Here is a 17,083-nt window from a genome sequence, read left to right as displayed (position 1 = left end):
ATCGAACAGTGAGGGGTTCCAGGAGTAGAAGATATCACACGTGTGTGATTAATGATCAGAAGCTCCTTTCCAATATATTCTGGGAAACCCGGGATTGGTAGCGATGCCGACTTAATCTTGGGCTTGTTATCACAAAGTGTTTTAGAACAATCTCTTTCTCCACATTATTTCCTAGTAATAATACATCATTTTCTAAGATTTCCAACCCAGCAATGCTCTTGTATATTCTTTCGTGAAAAGCATAAACTTCAAACACCAGTAGTATTATGACACTTAGTCAACATATTCTAGGGAACTGACAGGACAATAAAAAGTTTAATGGAACAGATTCCTTTAAAACTGTAAGAAAAAATATGGTTATTCTTGAAGAAATCTTGTGTTACCTTCTCGCAGCAAATCCCAGCCAGGAGTAACCCCCCCCCCCCTTCAGAATTTATCATTGTTCCGTTATAAGTAGACTGAGGCATAGATGAAGCTATATTCTCGTATGGAAATACTTTTGCGAGTTTCGAGGACAGTTGAGCGAGCTTCTAAAAGCCGCGATCAGTAGAAGAAAATCATATTTCTGTAGCACTGGATATCGAAGAGCGATCCGCATGAAATTTATTCAAATATACAACAGTTTTTATTCACCCATAACATCCAAGCCAGCTATATTTCCATTCGAAATCCTTCTTAAACAGGATCGATTACCTGCAGATTGGTATGACTTTGAAGGATTTTACATCCACCAGAATTTATCGTCTATACTTCACCACGATAAACAGAAGTTCATCCAACTTCTTGAAAGCTAAAATCTTCTCAATTCGATGTCTTTCTTCATGTTTATTCCACCAGGTACCACATCTACCGGCGCCAGATTGTCAGATGTGACCTCTGTTTTCGTACTACCATCAAAACGAGTATTTAGCAGATCTTGGCTGCCACCCAACACCAAATATCTCTTCCTCGAGCGCTTCACCCCAATTGTCTCCCGGGAAGAAGCTGGCGTGGTTTGGAGGAGTCCTGAGCTTCCTCGACTAGAAAGCTTGGAGACAAGAGGAGTGACGTATGTATGCATCACCGGCGCTAACGTAGGCACACAAGCGACGATGATGCTCAACCACAACTCCAACATAACAATCAATGCTAAAGTTGGTAGGTGGAAATAAAAATCGTAGTCTGGTTTGGTACTCTCAACTGTTACGTCAATCCTCCAACACATGACACCAATTGTGCTATACATGATGTGAGTACCTTTGACTAGGGAAATTTGCGAATGAATTTTTTGGACTTACATCAGACCAATACTGAACATTACAGTCAGGACAATTCGTTTGTATACCGTCATTTGTAATCGCCAAAGCACAGGCATGGGTAGCAAGATGATGATGAGGTCGAAGATAAGACTAAGACTTGTTGATGCTAGTTCTTCATGAGAGATATCGCGGCACGAGCCAGGGGCTGTAAGATGCCAGAAGTGCGATACTGGCTTACAGTGGGAGACGAAAAGAGCCAACAAAATGATGCCGTACGCCGAAACCAGAGCTATAATAACGTACAAGGCACGCTCGAAAGTCTTGCCAACAAAGATATTCTTGTAGAGCAGAAGCACGGAGAGCTTCGCAGATGCGTTCCCCAGAGTCCACACAATACTAGTCACAAATATCAACTAATTTCGAATGTTAATTCATACAATCAACAAATAGCTTAGGTGAGGAGAAGCTAGACTAACTTTATTTAAAACTGCCATTTCGGCGGTGGTAAGCACCGCGGCATGCTTTCCCAACCCACCGTCGACAATCGCCCATATCATGAAGCCGGCATCAATAACCATGTCTATCTAATGATCATCAGTTCAAGCTTTCCCTTCTGTTCTGCACAGAGTAAGAGATGGGGGCTTACATAGGCAAAAACCACCAGGCCATCGTGAGGGCCAAGTTGACGCTTTGTCAGCCATACCCCCCAAAATCGAAGAATGATGATTAGAGTGGTGATAGTTGTGCAGGTGACAATCCACGTGAATAGCACGTCTCCTTGGGAAGTAGCTTCCAACATGACGATTTTGCTCGACAGCTCTGCGAATCGAAGCGCACCAGAATCAGGCGATGATTAAAACAGCAAGTATAAAAAAATCGTAATAAGCGGCTCCAAAGGCTTTAGTTGGAACAAATAAGACCACAGAGGTTTTATTGTGGTAATGAATGCAGAGAATAAATATCTTACTATAGCTAGCTACTCCTCTGTTGACATGAACATTGATTATATATGACTGATTAACCACTTCCTAAGTGTGGCATAACTTTTGGACTAGCGACTATCATCATCCAACACCAATGGCTGATGACCCAGACCTTGAAACGGGTAGCAATTAACTCAGAGGCACAAGTTGATCCTACGAAGCATAGTCCCTTGCATATTTATTCAATGCTAGTATATTGTTTTGGGGTTCACTGCTCGTCTCACCAAAATCTGATGCCTTTTCCGTTGCCGAACAGGGCTTCATGTAAAGCTTTCGGTTTATGACCGTCAAAATCAGTACATTTCTTCTTGACATGTAACATCATCAATTATCTTAGAAATCCCAGGACATAATTATTTTTCGCCATCCAGCATATTAAGAACCTCAACACCGAGTGAATCCGGCCAATTCGGTGTATTGCGTTTCAGTTTTGCGTGTGAGCCATTCAGAAAAAAAGGCGCATACAAACGGGTGCATGCAAAAATAAGCGCCAAAATTTCCAGGAATGGCTTTCAACTCCGAGAATCACACACACTCTTGCCGATCCTATTTTCCTCCGCATTTCTTTTATTAATATTGGAAGTGTGCGCTCGTTTAATCTTTCCAGCTCTAAATATTGCGAAGTTCCTGGCTTTTTATGCAAATACAACTGTGGTGCATCGAGCAGCCTCGATCTGAAATTCGGTGACAGGGGCAATGGTTACTCAAAACCAATCAAGCCTCACGAACAGATCCCTCATGTTTGTGCCAATGCTTACGAATGCAGATTTTGTTTCTTCATAACAACATCATACACACACGAGTAATTGTCGCAATTCGAGAGATAGTAGCTCAAAACAGTACCCCATACTAATAATCAAATCTAGCAGAATTAAGGGGAGGCGCGAAAATTGGGGTAGTAGACTTACTACTTGAATCACAAGGTAACCCACACGCATGAACATTGGAATTAAGCTAAAACAAAGTGTGGTAGTGCCATTTTATACAATACGACGTCCTCTCAATATTCCAATCTCGTGCCCCAGTGCTCCTTTCAAAAGGCTATGCTGCAGTAAGACGGTATATTATCTCCCCATCTATTACGATCGCCTGCTAGGCTACTCGTCAGATCGGTGCAATATCTGTATTAAATCAGAGCACGTATAAAATAGATTTTCTGATGATTCTATGCAAGGTGTGCCATTCCTGGTATTTTCACCAGCACCCAATCACAGTGTAACAACAGTTTACGCCAGCATCGGATAAATCTCGCCCCCCTTCCTCTTATCCTGGAATACAGAATATGGGAGAATATATCTACTTAGAGCCTAGGGCAAAGAGGACAGATAAAATCAGCGCGAAATAGAAAATACAAACATGGGGATAGGAGGGGATTCTTCCAATGCGGCTTTGCGCCTCACAACTGCAGAGAAAAGATACAGCTGAAATTGAAATTGCAGGTGTGAATCTGTATTAGAGAGGCACAATCTGGTGCTAAAGAACTATGTAGGAAGATCAGAGCAGGTAGCACTGGATATCATCCGCCACTACCTGTCAAGAATGTGAAATGGGGGTTGAAAAAAAGGAAGGTTACAATAAGAGATGGGGGAATTGGAAAAGATACAGGGTGGTGGGGGTGTTGGTTGAGGATTGGTGTCAGTTCTTGTGCCTTAGACCTGCAAAATGTATTTACGGCTGTTATTGTTCATGCTATACTAGCCAAGCCGTACTTCCGAAGTCATAGCCGAATCGAAATATGTGCTAAGATTGTCTCTATCCACTAACTGGGCTTATTTCCGAATAAAAAAGCACGTCTGCTGTTGGGAGTGTCGGATTTGCAAAATACTTCAAGCAACTTTGACTACCAACATACAAGTGTATTCAGCGGACATTTTACTACCTCACGAAACAAACGCTAACTGGCGACTCCAACAATCAAGATGAGTGCAACACAAGTCACATCATGTGACTCAACCGATGGTAACCAATCGCATGGGACTACTTGCCATGGTGCGGAAATATTCCAAGAGGATGATCCATGTTGTATAGTAGGTATAGGTACGTATCTGTAATACCCCAATGACTATTACAGCATCTAGAAGCTCATAAGAATGTATTAGGCTGCCGTCTTCCAGGTGGCATCGCTTCGGCCTCCGATCTCTGGGAATTCTTACTGGAAAATAAATCCGGCCAGGGAATTGTACCGAGTCAGAGGTATGACATCAACGGCTTCTACGAGGTCGATGGAAATAGAGCGGGGTAATGAACACAAATGGAGGGTATTTTTTAGAAGAGGACGTACGACAGTTCGACAATGGCTTCTTCGGCATCAATAACCTTGAGGCAGCTTCGATGGATCCACAACAGCGAAAGCTCCTCGAAGTAGTCTACGAGTGTATCGAGAATGCCGGTGTGTCACAGGAGACTATCTCCGGGACCAATGTAGGGGTCTACGTTGGAAATTTCACCGTGGACCATATCATGACGCAACAACGAGACTTGGATGGAATCCATCGTTATTCAGCTGTAGGTTGTGGTACGACCCTTCTAGCAAACCGAATAAGTCATGTTTTTGACTTGAAAGGACCGAGGTAAGTGGCGATGGAACAAGATGTCCTAGAATCAAGCTAACTATATTAGTTTTACCTTGGACACAGCGTGTTCTTCATCTATGTACTGCCTTCACATGGCTATCAACGGCATTAAAAATGGTGACTGTGACAGCGCTATTGTCGCAAGTGCTAACCTCATCACTTCGCCCGAGCAGACACTTGCCACGTCGAAGGCTGGTGTTATCTCGCCTACCTCGACTTGTCATACCTTCGATGCAAGTGCCGATGGCTATGGACGAGCGGAGGGAGTTAATGCATTGTACATCAAGCAGATGTCTTCTGCTCTGAAGGCGCAAGACAACATTATTGCCATTATCAAAGGTACCGCTGTGAATGCGTATGTATGCCGAGTTGCAGACGATTCAAGAGAGAAGTCACTGACTGAAATTGGCAGCAATGGAAGGACGCCAGGTCTTACGCAGCCAAGTTCGGATTTGCAAGAGGTTGTCATTCGAAAGGCATATTCTCGTGCCGAACTTGATATGTGTGACACTGACTACTTCGAATGCCACGGTACAGGTACACCAGTCGGCGATCCCATCGAAGTGAACGCTATCGGCCGTTGTTTTGCTGGAAGACAAGGATCGCCTCTCCTTATTGGATCGGTAAGTAGCCACTCGATTGCAAACTTCTTTCTATTATAACACCTCCAACGTCTGCTTGAGATTCTATTGAAGGAATGGGCTAACGTTTTTGGAATCGCAAATAGGTGAAAACAAACTTGGGACATAGTGAAGCAGCTAGTGGTCTAACCTCAGTCATCAAAGTCGCTATGTCATTGAGTCGCGGGAAGATATTGCCAACACATGGGTTGAAGACATTAAACCCGGAGCGTAAGTCCCCAACACATGTTTGAGAAAAGTCTAGTGGAACACTAACCCTGGAATCCAGTCAAGCTTAAAGAATTAAATTTCAAAGTTGCAACTGAAGTCCATGAGTGGCCAAGATCTCTCCGCAGAGCTAGTGTCAATTCTTTCGGGTACGGCGGTGCAAATGCACATGCAATTATTGAGGCTGTAGACGCTAGTATCTATGACAGCACGGGGCAATATGTGAATGACAATAATCTACATGATCCGTTGTTTTTAATGCCTATCTCAGCAGCCTCGTCTGTTTCGTTGAACGCACGTATACATCATGTCTCAAAATTCATTAAAACACGTGAGGCAGATCTGATACCAAGCTTGGCATATACCTTAGCGGAACGCAGAACTCACTTCAACAATCGCCAATATCTAATAGCCGACCGCTCCAAGGATAAGATTTCAGCACAAGAATCCGCTCAACGTATTGTTGAGTCGGCAATCGAAGATGGCCTACATGATGGCAATCAGCCACCTTTCGGCTTCGTTTTCTCAGGGCAAGGCTCTCAATATACGAATAGTAGGTTTTATTTTATTTCTCCCAGATGACTTCAGATCTCAAGCACCAAAAAACTATTTTGGACGCAATTTCTACCGTCTGTATTTTAGAGTAGCTGCTAACAAGAAGCATCTTAGTGGCGAAAGGACTGCTTGAATATAATGTAACTTTCAGAGCCTCGATAAGACATCTGGATCAGGTCATTCACTCGTTACCAAAGGGACAGGCTCCAGGTTGGACATTGGAGCAATTGATTATGGATCCTCCAGATCGCAGTCGAGTGGATGAAGTTGAATGTAGCCAACCACTTTGCACTGCTATTCAGATTGCCCTTGTAGACATGCTTGAGAGTTGGAACGTACGACCTTCCAGCGTTATTGGTCACTCTTCGGGAGAAATTGCCGCAGCGTATGCAGCTGGATTCATCGATGCCACGGAAGCCATCTTGATAGCTTACTTCAGAGGCTATGCTGTGTCACAATTGACCACTTCGGGAGCCATGATGGCTGCTTCTATAAGTGTCATATCTGCCACCGAGTTGATCCGTGAAACAGGCTTATCGGGAGAAGTATGTGTAGCATGTGTCAACGCACCTGAAAGTGTGACCTTGAGCGGGACAAAATCTGGTATTGAACTTTTGACTACAAAGATCAAGCAGCAGAATAAGTTGGCACGATTACTACGTACCAGTGGATGTGCGTACCATTCTTTTATGATGAAAGAGGTTGGGGAGGTCTATGAGCGTTTTATAGAATCAGTTTTCAAAACCCATCCCATGCAAACATGTTCCTTACGGAAGATGTATTCCAGTGTTGGGTACGACGATGAAAGTTTGGATATCTTGAGTCATCGTCAATCTGTCGCAAACGCCAAGTATTGGCGAAGCAATCTTGAGAAGCCAGTCCAGTTCCATTCAGCATTAACCACCATGGTTACAGACACAACACTGCACCTACTTGAGGTGGGACCGCATTCTGTACTCAAAGGTCCTATTCAGCAAACTCGAGCGCAACTTGGTCTGAAGTATCAAAATCTTCTCTACACCCACACGCTAGAGAGAAATGCCGATGCTAACCTTCGCATCAAATGTCTAGCTGGTAGCCTTTTCATACGTGGATACCCACTGAATTGGAGTAATATCAACCAAATTCCCATCCAGTATCAGCGCCCCATCCAAGATCTGACGCCTTATCAGTGGGATTATTCTGCTGGACTAGTTTGGGAAGAGTCGCGACTAAATCGAGAGTCACGCAATAGGAATTATCCGCGCCACGAACTCCTTGGGTCGATTCAGCCTGGGGGACATCCAAATGAATGGAGATGGCAGAATACACTCCACATAAATGAAGTCCTTTGGCTTAGTCATCACAAAGTCGAAGCTCAGATCGTCTTTCCAGCAGCGGCATACTTCGTTATGATTGTGGAAGCGATGACACAGATTGCATCAACGGCGCAGGATGATAAGTCAGAGGGCTTCGAATTTCGAAACGTCAGCATCAACACTGCACTTGTCGTGGCCGAGACAAATGCTACCATCGAACTAACTGAATTGCAAACTACTGTCGTTCCACGCAGAATATCAACAGCAAGTGTCTCTGGCGACTGGTACGATTTTTCCATCGCTTCCTGGAAAGCTGATAAGACAGACACGCATTGTATCGGCAGCATACGTAGGATCGGTTTAGATCGTGCAAGATACACCGTCGAGATTCCTGGGGTCCACCACTCGACGCAACAAGATGTTTCAAACTACTATGACAAGTATTGGACCACTGGCCTTTGCTTTGGGCCACACTTCCGATCAGTAAGCAATATACATGCTAGCAAAGTAACAGATTCAGCAGAAGCAGTTGGCACCGTTCGTCTATTACCTCCTGTAGCCAACCATGTCTCGCAAAAGTACCAGATTCATCCTATCACACTCGATGCATGCTTTCAATTAGCAATCATGAGCACAGCAGCAGGTAACCCAGAGAACCTGAAAGCGTATTTGCCAGTATTCTTCCCCGAGTGCCAGATATTCCCTGTGAAGTTCGAAGACTACCAATCGGAGGGTGTGATTCATGCGATGTCTACTAAAAGCGGAGCTTCCACGCAAAGAATAGACTCTACACTCTTTAACCCCAAAAAGCTGCCTATAGTGCAAGTAAAGAATGCAAAGATTGCCCTTTTTCATGGTAGCGGCGCTAAGAAATCACGAGAGCTATTTGCATCTCCAAAACGCTACCCGTGTTTGCGAGTGCAATGGAAACCGGATATTCAGCGTCTCTCCACCAATACACAAAAGCAATTCAACGATTATGTGGCTCAATATGTCAGGGAGAAGTCCCTCGAGCTTGTCAGTAGTAATCAATTTGACACAATAAGTGCAGTACTGGATATGATCGGACACAAGAATCCACGAATGCATGTTTTGGTGCTAGGAGAGTTTACCAAATTCGAAAAGCATTGGAAAGGGCTCTTAGGCGACGGCACGGCATTTCCTCGTTTTAGAGTCTGGGATATATATTCCTGGGATGATGACGAGAAGTATTCCATTGACAATGCCGATGTTCATGCGGGGTTTTACGATGTCATCATCTTGCCAATGGTAAGCAAAGCTCGATGCCCTACTTTCATATTCAAAATATTAAGGTGTACAAGGCTAACTGTTACATGATGAAGATAAAGGGACAATTAGTACTGAATCTGGAGTGTCTTCTCCGCGAATATGGTACTATTATCACATCTAAGGATATGATGGGACCAGATCCCTTATGTCAAACTAGTCTCAGGGTGACCGAAGTAGGAGAGATTACACTTCTAAGCAAGCCGCCAATAACCAGAGAGCTCAGAGGCAGATATGCGATCATTCTGGTGAGTCAAAATATCTTGACTGTAAATCTAGTGCATAGACGATGAAGCTGACGTCGCGAGAAGTTGCATGAGCCCTCGCCTGAGCTAGTAGATTTTGCTAATCGACTATCCAAACATCTCTTGCAGCATATTTACCTAGATGATGCTCGGATAACACTCTTCGAGGAGATTGGTCCCAATATCGATCCAGAAACTATATGCATCTCACTAGTTGAGCTAGAGAGAAGTTACCTAGTTAATATGACGCAAGAAGATCTAAATCGACTGCATCTGATCACGGAAACAATGCGAACCCACTTTTGGATCACCGGAGCCGGTAACCTAGATGGCCGTGATCCGAATCTCTCACTGTGCAGTGGGCTCTCTCGGTCCCTCATGCTAGAGCAGCCTTCGATGCGCATCGCTGTCATAGATATCGGTCCCCTTAATTGCGCTGATAACCTGTCGACGCTACAGGCAATCGCAAATATAATCGGTCTAGCTGACTTGATGGATGACCAGGAGTTCCTGCTTCGAGAAGGTCTTCTCTATGTGAGTCGCTTTGTGCCCGAGCCTGGACTGAACTCGGTATTTCAGTCGCGAATTAGGGATGGACATTCCACTTTCAATTCGACACTACAAATGAGTAAGCCAGTGCAGTTAGTAGTTGGTGAGCCTGGAGTAGCAGACTCCATTCATTTCAAAGAAGTGCGGGAACAACGTAAGGAAACCCCTGACGGTTTTGTAGACGTCGAACTCAAAGCAGTGAGCCTCAACGCAAAGGATGTGTATGTACTCCGAGGGCGTATGGAAACACAAAGGGGAACAACAGCAATGGAGTTCAGTGGTATTGTCACATCTATAGGACCAAATGTCGATCATCTGAAGATTGGAGATCGGGTAGTAGCCATTGCACCCATCCACTTTTCAACCACAGAGCGCATACCAGCATGGGCAGCTCAAAAGATACAGGAAGGGGAGCAATATGAAACGATGGTAGGGCTTCCTATAGTCTATTGTACAGCGTTATATGCCCTCTATGATCGTGCGAGTTTGCGACTTGGGGAGTCTATACTAATTCACTCCGGTGCTGGCGCGTTGGGAATTGCGGCTATAACTATTGCTCTGCGTATTGGAGCAACTGTCTATACAACCGTCAGCTCACAGGCGAAGAGAGATTTCCTGATGAAGAAATTTCCCATTCCGGCTTCTCACATATTCGATTCCCGCAGCGTGAGTTTCGCGGTTGGCATCAGAGAGATAACAGATGGTAAGGGTGTTAATGTTGTCCTCAACTCACTGACCGGCGATTTGATGCATGCCAGCTGGAGGTGTATAGCAGACTTCGGTCGCTTTGTAGAAGTTGGCAAAAAAGAATTGTTGGATGCTGGGCGGTTGGACATGGATGGTTTCCTCCGAAACGCTACATTTACCGCATTTGACCTCAGCGAATTGTACTATCATCACGAGCAATTTTACCGAGATAAATTAGCTAAGTGTGTCTAACATTTTCCAATTACTTGTTCCACAAAGCAGTTGCAGAACATAATATAGCAGCTACTGACAGGGGCGCTCTAGAAAATTCACCGAGGTTCTCGATCTCTTCCGCGATGGCTCGATTGAAGCACTACCAACTACGGTTTTTGGTGTAACAGATATAGCCCAAGCAATCAACTTCTTTTCGGCAAAAGATAGAATAGGAAAAATTGTGATCTCGATGGAGGATGAAAGTAGCACCATTTCGGTAAGCTTTCTTGCATCCTGGGACAGTTCATGATTAGTTCCATTGACATAATTAGGTTGCGCCTGCGGAATACTCTACGGTATTCGACCAAGAAAATATTTACTTACTCGTGGGCTGCCTTGGGGGTCTTGGTAGAAGTCTAACCAAATGGATGTTATCTCGCGGCGCTCGCCATTTTGTGTTTCTCGGACGATCCGGCAGCGACAAACCCGAAGCAACAAAGCTCATTCAGACAATCCGTGCAAACGGCGCGAGCGCCATAGTACTGAAAGGTGACGTCTCGAAGGCGTCTGACGTGATCAAATTCGTCGAAGCCGGTCGCTCTTCAGGTAAACGGATTGGAGGCCTTGTGCAGGCCTCCATGGGTCTCAAAGAGTCCATTTTTTCAAAAATGACAGGTGAGGCATGGCAAGAGGCTGTTTTACCAAAGGTTAAGGGAACATGGAACTTGCAGTCAGCCATCGAGGACCTTGATCTGGATTTCTTCCTCATTTTCTCCTCGGTATCGGGTAGCATAGGCACAGCGACCGAAAGCAATTACTGTGCCGCGAACGCCTTCCTCGACAGCTTTACGCGAAGATGCCGCGCTAATGGTAAACCAGCTACTTCCATCGGACTAGGAAACATCGCCGAGGTAGGGTATCTTCACGAGAACCCAGAAATTGAAGCGTTGCTGAATCGTCGCGGTATACAACCTCTCACCCAGAAGGAATTCCTCCACATTGTGGATTTTGCACTTGGCGGTGCTGCGACTACACTAATTCACTCACAAAACGATCCTCACATGTCGTCGCTGATTCTGACGGGTCTGGAGTCGGCCCGCGTTCAAGAGCTAATGGAGCAAGGCTTTGAGGTCACCCACAATGTAATTGATGATCCCCGCGCTTCCGTCTTGTCAATTGGCTTTGAATTGCACAAGCTATCACAAGGTAGCCGCAACCTTGACCGTGAAGCAATAGAAAGCACAGAATCAAGTGTCGAGTGGCTGAACCATGTGCCAGCCGACATAAAAATGGCTTTCAAGTCTGTTACTGAAGCGCCGTCGCTTCCATCAGCCATTCTTCAATTGATCCAGAAACGATTTTCCAATTTGATGTTGCTTCCTGTCGAACGTGTTGACACGGATAGGACCTTGGCCATGTACGGTGTAGACAGCATGATTGCATCAGAGTTTCGATCTTGGTTCTGGGTTACATTCAGGATAGATGTTCCTTTCTTTGACCTTCTGGGTTCTGGGAAGTCTTTGAAAGCACTGGCCGATTTCGTCGCAGCCGAGATGACTGCATTGTAGATGTTCGCGAGTTATTGTATTGTACTCCATCTAGCGTCCATGAATTCCTTAAACTCGAATACACTGTAGTACAAGATCATGATAGTGTCAGTATGATGATTTGGCTTTATATCTTTCAAGGTAGAATTGGATTCCTCTTAAGCCATATTACCCTTCATTTTAAAACATACCTATCTGCAATTATCATGCTACTCTCTCTCACATCAGAATTGGCAGATCTTAGAATTATCATCGTCGCGGCCTGCCTTCGTGAATGGTATAGTAGATAGGTAACTATCGATGTAAGTGAATTACACGGCATAACAGAAGTTCATTAGGGAAAAATGCAATTTAAGTGAGTCGCCTGCATCAATACATAATATATGTACAGCGAGCCTTTTGATTTTCCTGTTTCTTACAGAGTATATTATGATTAGAAATTCAGAAGTCTTCGCCTGTCCTTACTTGATGACATTCTGCGGTACGAATGGAGCTGAATGATTTGCTTAAGTTGAATACCCCACTTTCGGACCATCCCTCTTTTGAACCACCTAAATATATATATATATATATATAAACTTTAAACTTTAATAACTCAATCATTATTTAACTTTAATATAATCCTCTATAATATTAGTTTTATAAATATTATTAGAATCTTTTATCTCAATTTTCTAATTACTAGCTTCAATTTAAGCTTGATATATAGCTTCTATTTTTGTAAACCTTAAATTTAAACTAGTTTTTATTATCCTTCTTTTTTTAGGTATAATCTTTTCTAATTTTTATTTTAATTGTTTTATTTGTTTTTTAAATTATATAGGTTTATAGTCCTTAGTATTAAATCCTTTTTGAATCTTTTGAAAAAGTAGTTAGTAAGTTGGAATATTAGTTTTATTAACTTTCTTTATTATATTAGTATATTTTCGAATATTATTTCTTTTTTAAAGAGTTTTTTATATAATAAAAGATGAATATATATTCGATTAAAACTTGGGATTATTATTTGAAATAGAACTTTGATATATAATCTTTTGATTATTATTTTTGAGTCATAATTTGAATAAAAGAGATTTAGTATAGTTTTGAGGTTATAAATTTGAAGTCTTTTATTTAGAAATAATATTTCGAAGTATTAAAGCTTTTAATCTAATTTTCTAATAATAAGTAAAAAAGCTTTTTTAATTAATAGGAGTAAAATCTATTAATAATTTAAGAATATTAAGATAATATTGATATTCTTTTTTTAGAAATAAAAATATTAATAAATCAAGAGATTATAATATATATGTTATATAGAGTAATAAAAATAAAGGATGTATATTATTCTTAAAGTATTCAAATATAAATTAAATAGTTTTATGATTTCTATACTTATCTAAATGTTATAGGAGCTGTCTCTAGGCTTATATAAAAATAACTAAAAATCTCGAAATGGTTTAAATTAGATTTTAAATAGAAATTCAATAAGATTAGAATTAATTATAATTCTTATAATTATAATAATAAAATTAATAATTACTTTTTGTGATAATTCAGCCTTAAGCCTTGATTAGTCACCTATTTACCCTATTAAACAAAACAAATCACTTCGTCTAATCTTAATCCTATTTTAGTTCTATTCTAACCCTATTTAATAGAATTTATAAAAATCTTCTTTAAGCTTATTCTTTATATAATAATTTATTATTCTTTAATAATAATAATTAATTTATTCTATTATTATAACTTAACTCTATTATTATTATATTATAATAAACTTTTAATATTCCTAAAAAGAATAGAATATCCCCTGAAAAGACTATAATATCTAATTAATTATACTCCCCTGAAATCACTAAACTAATAATCTACTTAAACAATATTGTTTAATTATTACCAATTAATAATATTTTTTTATTAAATATCAATACATCAATAATATAACAAAAGTTATAATCTAGAATAATAATTTTAATAAGAATAGAAAGTTAGTATAGAAAATATATTATATAAAAAAAACAAAAAAATAAAACCTAATTAATCCAACCCTCTTTTTTTAGATTTATTAAGATAGAATCTTTTAAATCTTTTTAGTACTAATATAATAATAATGGTTAAGCTTTAAAAGCTATTTTCGGAATAATTATTAGAATAAAGAATATATAATAGAAACTATTATCACTTAAAAGTAGTTAAATAGGCTATAATATTAAATCTATTAAAATCCTATCTATAATATAGAAATACCTTCGAAAATCCTGTAGAATTTTTTTTTTAATAAAAATATATAATGATTTTATAATCTCTCTTATTTCCAAAATAAGATTAAATATTAGAATAAAAGATTTGAAATCTTTGAATAATAGAATTAATTTTATATTCAAAATATAGAGATTATTTATTAAAGAAAAACTTTTTAATAATATTAATTATTATTCAAACAAAAACACTAAAGTAAAAGCTATCTTCTAGTAAATTATAAGGAAAGCTTAGAGATATTTTAAGTTCAAAATAATATATAAAAACTTCAAAATATTTATAGAATCTTTAAATTACTTTAAAAATATATATTTAATTTCTAATCAATTAGAATTAATTATTAAAGAATTTTAAATTTTAAGAATAAATAATAATATATTTTATTAATTCTATATCTAATTTTTAGAATTAATTATAAATTAAATCAATTAAAGAAAAACCTTTATAGGAAATTAATTACAAAAATATCTCTATTATTAAAGAATACAATTATTATTATTATAAATAACTATTTTGACTTTCAAAAATATATTTTTTATTTAATTAAGATAGATATAAGAATATATATTAATTATCTAAAAAACTTGATAATATTAAAATAGATATTTCAATATTTAAAAAGATTACTTTCAAATTCTTTATAATCTAATAAAATATTAAGCTAAGAAAAATCTGCTTTTATTAAGTTTATTAAAAAGAGTTCTATAATTTCTAAAGTTTTATTTAATCAGAAATCTTATTTTCCTAAAACCCCAGAAAAAATGTTTTATATATAATATTTCTAATTAAAATAAAGATTACAAATACTTAATAAAGATTAATAAGATTAATAAAATAGAAGAAAATTTCTTTATTGTAAATAATTAATTTTATTCAAAATCAATCTCTAATTCTGATTTATGTAAATTAGAAAAAGATTAGTTTTTGGAAAAGTCTTTATCTAAGAATTTTAATATATCAAAAATATTGATTTTAGAAGTTTTATAAAAGGAAATAGCTTTACTATCTTTTATTAATTACAAACTAATAACTTTTAAATCTATTATTATATATTAATAAATATTAGTATTAATATTTATCTTTTTATTAATATTTGATTTATTTAATAAATCTTTAAATATATAAGTACTCTAATATAAGCTCTAGATTATTATATAGATATTCAGAATTATAATAAATGACTAAAGGCTTTTATTATTTATATTATTTATTTCATTTTATATTTGAATAATAAAATTTTTCTTAGAGTATCTTTTTTATTAATTAATATAAAAAAAAAATTAATTCTAAGAAATAAATGGTTGAAATTTTATGATATTATTCTATAACCTTATAATTATATATTAATATAATTTATTAATCTTTTTATAATATTTAATTTCTTGAGTAATCTTAATATCCTTTATAACTCCTTAAATTAACTAGAGTTATTTAATAATACTAAGTATTAAACAAATTGTGTGAACAAGAATATTCACTTCAAAGGAATGACTTCAATACAATAACTACTATATTAAAGATATTAAGCAAATGCAAAAGAGATTAATTCTTTTAGTAATGCCTATATAAGACCTACTATTTTCTTATATAGCTAGCTTTTTAGATAGAATACAATTAGATATATAGAATCTACAATACATAAGTATTACATCTTTCGTATCCTTCTCGAACCAATATTAATTAATAATATTATAAATTATTTAATTAATTATTCAAAAAACCTTTTTATCTTTTTTATTCTTACTCTTTTATTCCTATTATTAATATTATAATATTCTGAACAACAATATATAATACTAGTTCTAAATAAATTAATAAACAATCTAATTAATTTATACCTATAATTATAAGAACTTACAATAACATTACTAATATTGATTTATTATAAAATAATAAGTATAATCTTTATAAAGAAATAAGTAATACTTCTTTTTATTTTTCTTCTAATAAAGCTATATTTCCAGAAATTATAGTTTTTTAAAATAAGAAAAAGGAGAATCTAAGAAATACAAAATTCAAAAAGGAATCTCAGAATTATTTCTTTCTAAAAAACCTTTTTATAATTAAATAATTCTATAAAGAATTTATATTTAGATTTATAATAGAGCATTATATTAATAGCTATTTTTAATTCAGAAATACTATATATTCAAAAGCAGAAATTATTAATATATTCCTTTAAAAGATAATTGTATATAATTTCAAAGGTATTCAATAATTTTGAATTAAGAATACTAATAAATTAATACTTTATGATTTTTATAGAATTCTGTAATATTATAGGATATACATTAATCTCAGTATGAGTATTGAGGATACTCTTATAAAAGTATTCTTATATAAAAGATATTATAATTAAATTAAGAAATAATTTCTGAAATACCAGATTAATAAGATATAATCATTTATATCCACAAAATGAACTAATCTTTTTATTGGATATAATACAAAATCATAAATCAAATCTTCTATTAATCCTTTTATTAGGTTTTTAAATAATAGCTTAATTAATTATCTAATTTTATCAAAATCTAGTAAAGTTATAGGTAATCTAACTACTTCTTTTGATATATACAAAGAATTATTCTTATTTTATAGTTTTAGGGATATATAAATTCTATATATAGCTTTATTAGAATCTAATAAAAACCCATTAATAAATATTTTTATAAAATCATTTAGTAATAGTAATAATAATTCAAATAATTCTAATAACAGAAATAATTAGGATAATAATAAAAATAATAATAATAACAAAGATAATAGGAATTATAATTATTCTAATCATTTTAATTACAAGAATAATCAGAATAACAATC

The 17,083-nt window shown here is 37.0% G+C and overlaps 1 protein-coding gene across 1 annotated transcript; it reads left to right on the top strand.

The window, feature by feature from the left end:
* Positions 1-4,462: 4,462 nt before the first annotated feature.
* Positions 4,463-12,044, top strand: Bfra_007054 (putative polyketide synthase protein; the record flags this gene model as incomplete). The annotated part of the gene is made up of 10 exons (XM_037337428.1): positions 4,463-4,791; positions 4,841-5,149; positions 5,207-5,417; positions 5,522-5,645; positions 5,704-6,195; positions 6,312-8,764; positions 8,839-9,030; positions 9,094-10,505; positions 10,588-10,753; positions 10,809-12,044. The coding sequence occupies 10 exons, from the start codon at positions 4,463-4,465 to the stop codon at positions 12,042-12,044; spliced, it is 6,924 nt and encodes a 2,307-aa protein (XP_037186808.1).
* Between the last annotated feature and the right edge of the window lie 5,039 nt (positions 12,045-17,083).

The sequence above is a fragment of the Botrytis fragariae genome (assembly GCF_013461495.1).
Source record: "Botrytis fragariae strain BVB16 chromosome Unknown tig00000795, whole genome shotgun sequence".
NCBI classification, from domain to species: Eukaryota; Fungi; Ascomycota; class Leotiomycetes; order Helotiales; family Sclerotiniaceae; genus Botrytis; species Botrytis fragariae.
This window is presented reverse-complemented; position numbering and strand designations above follow the sequence as displayed.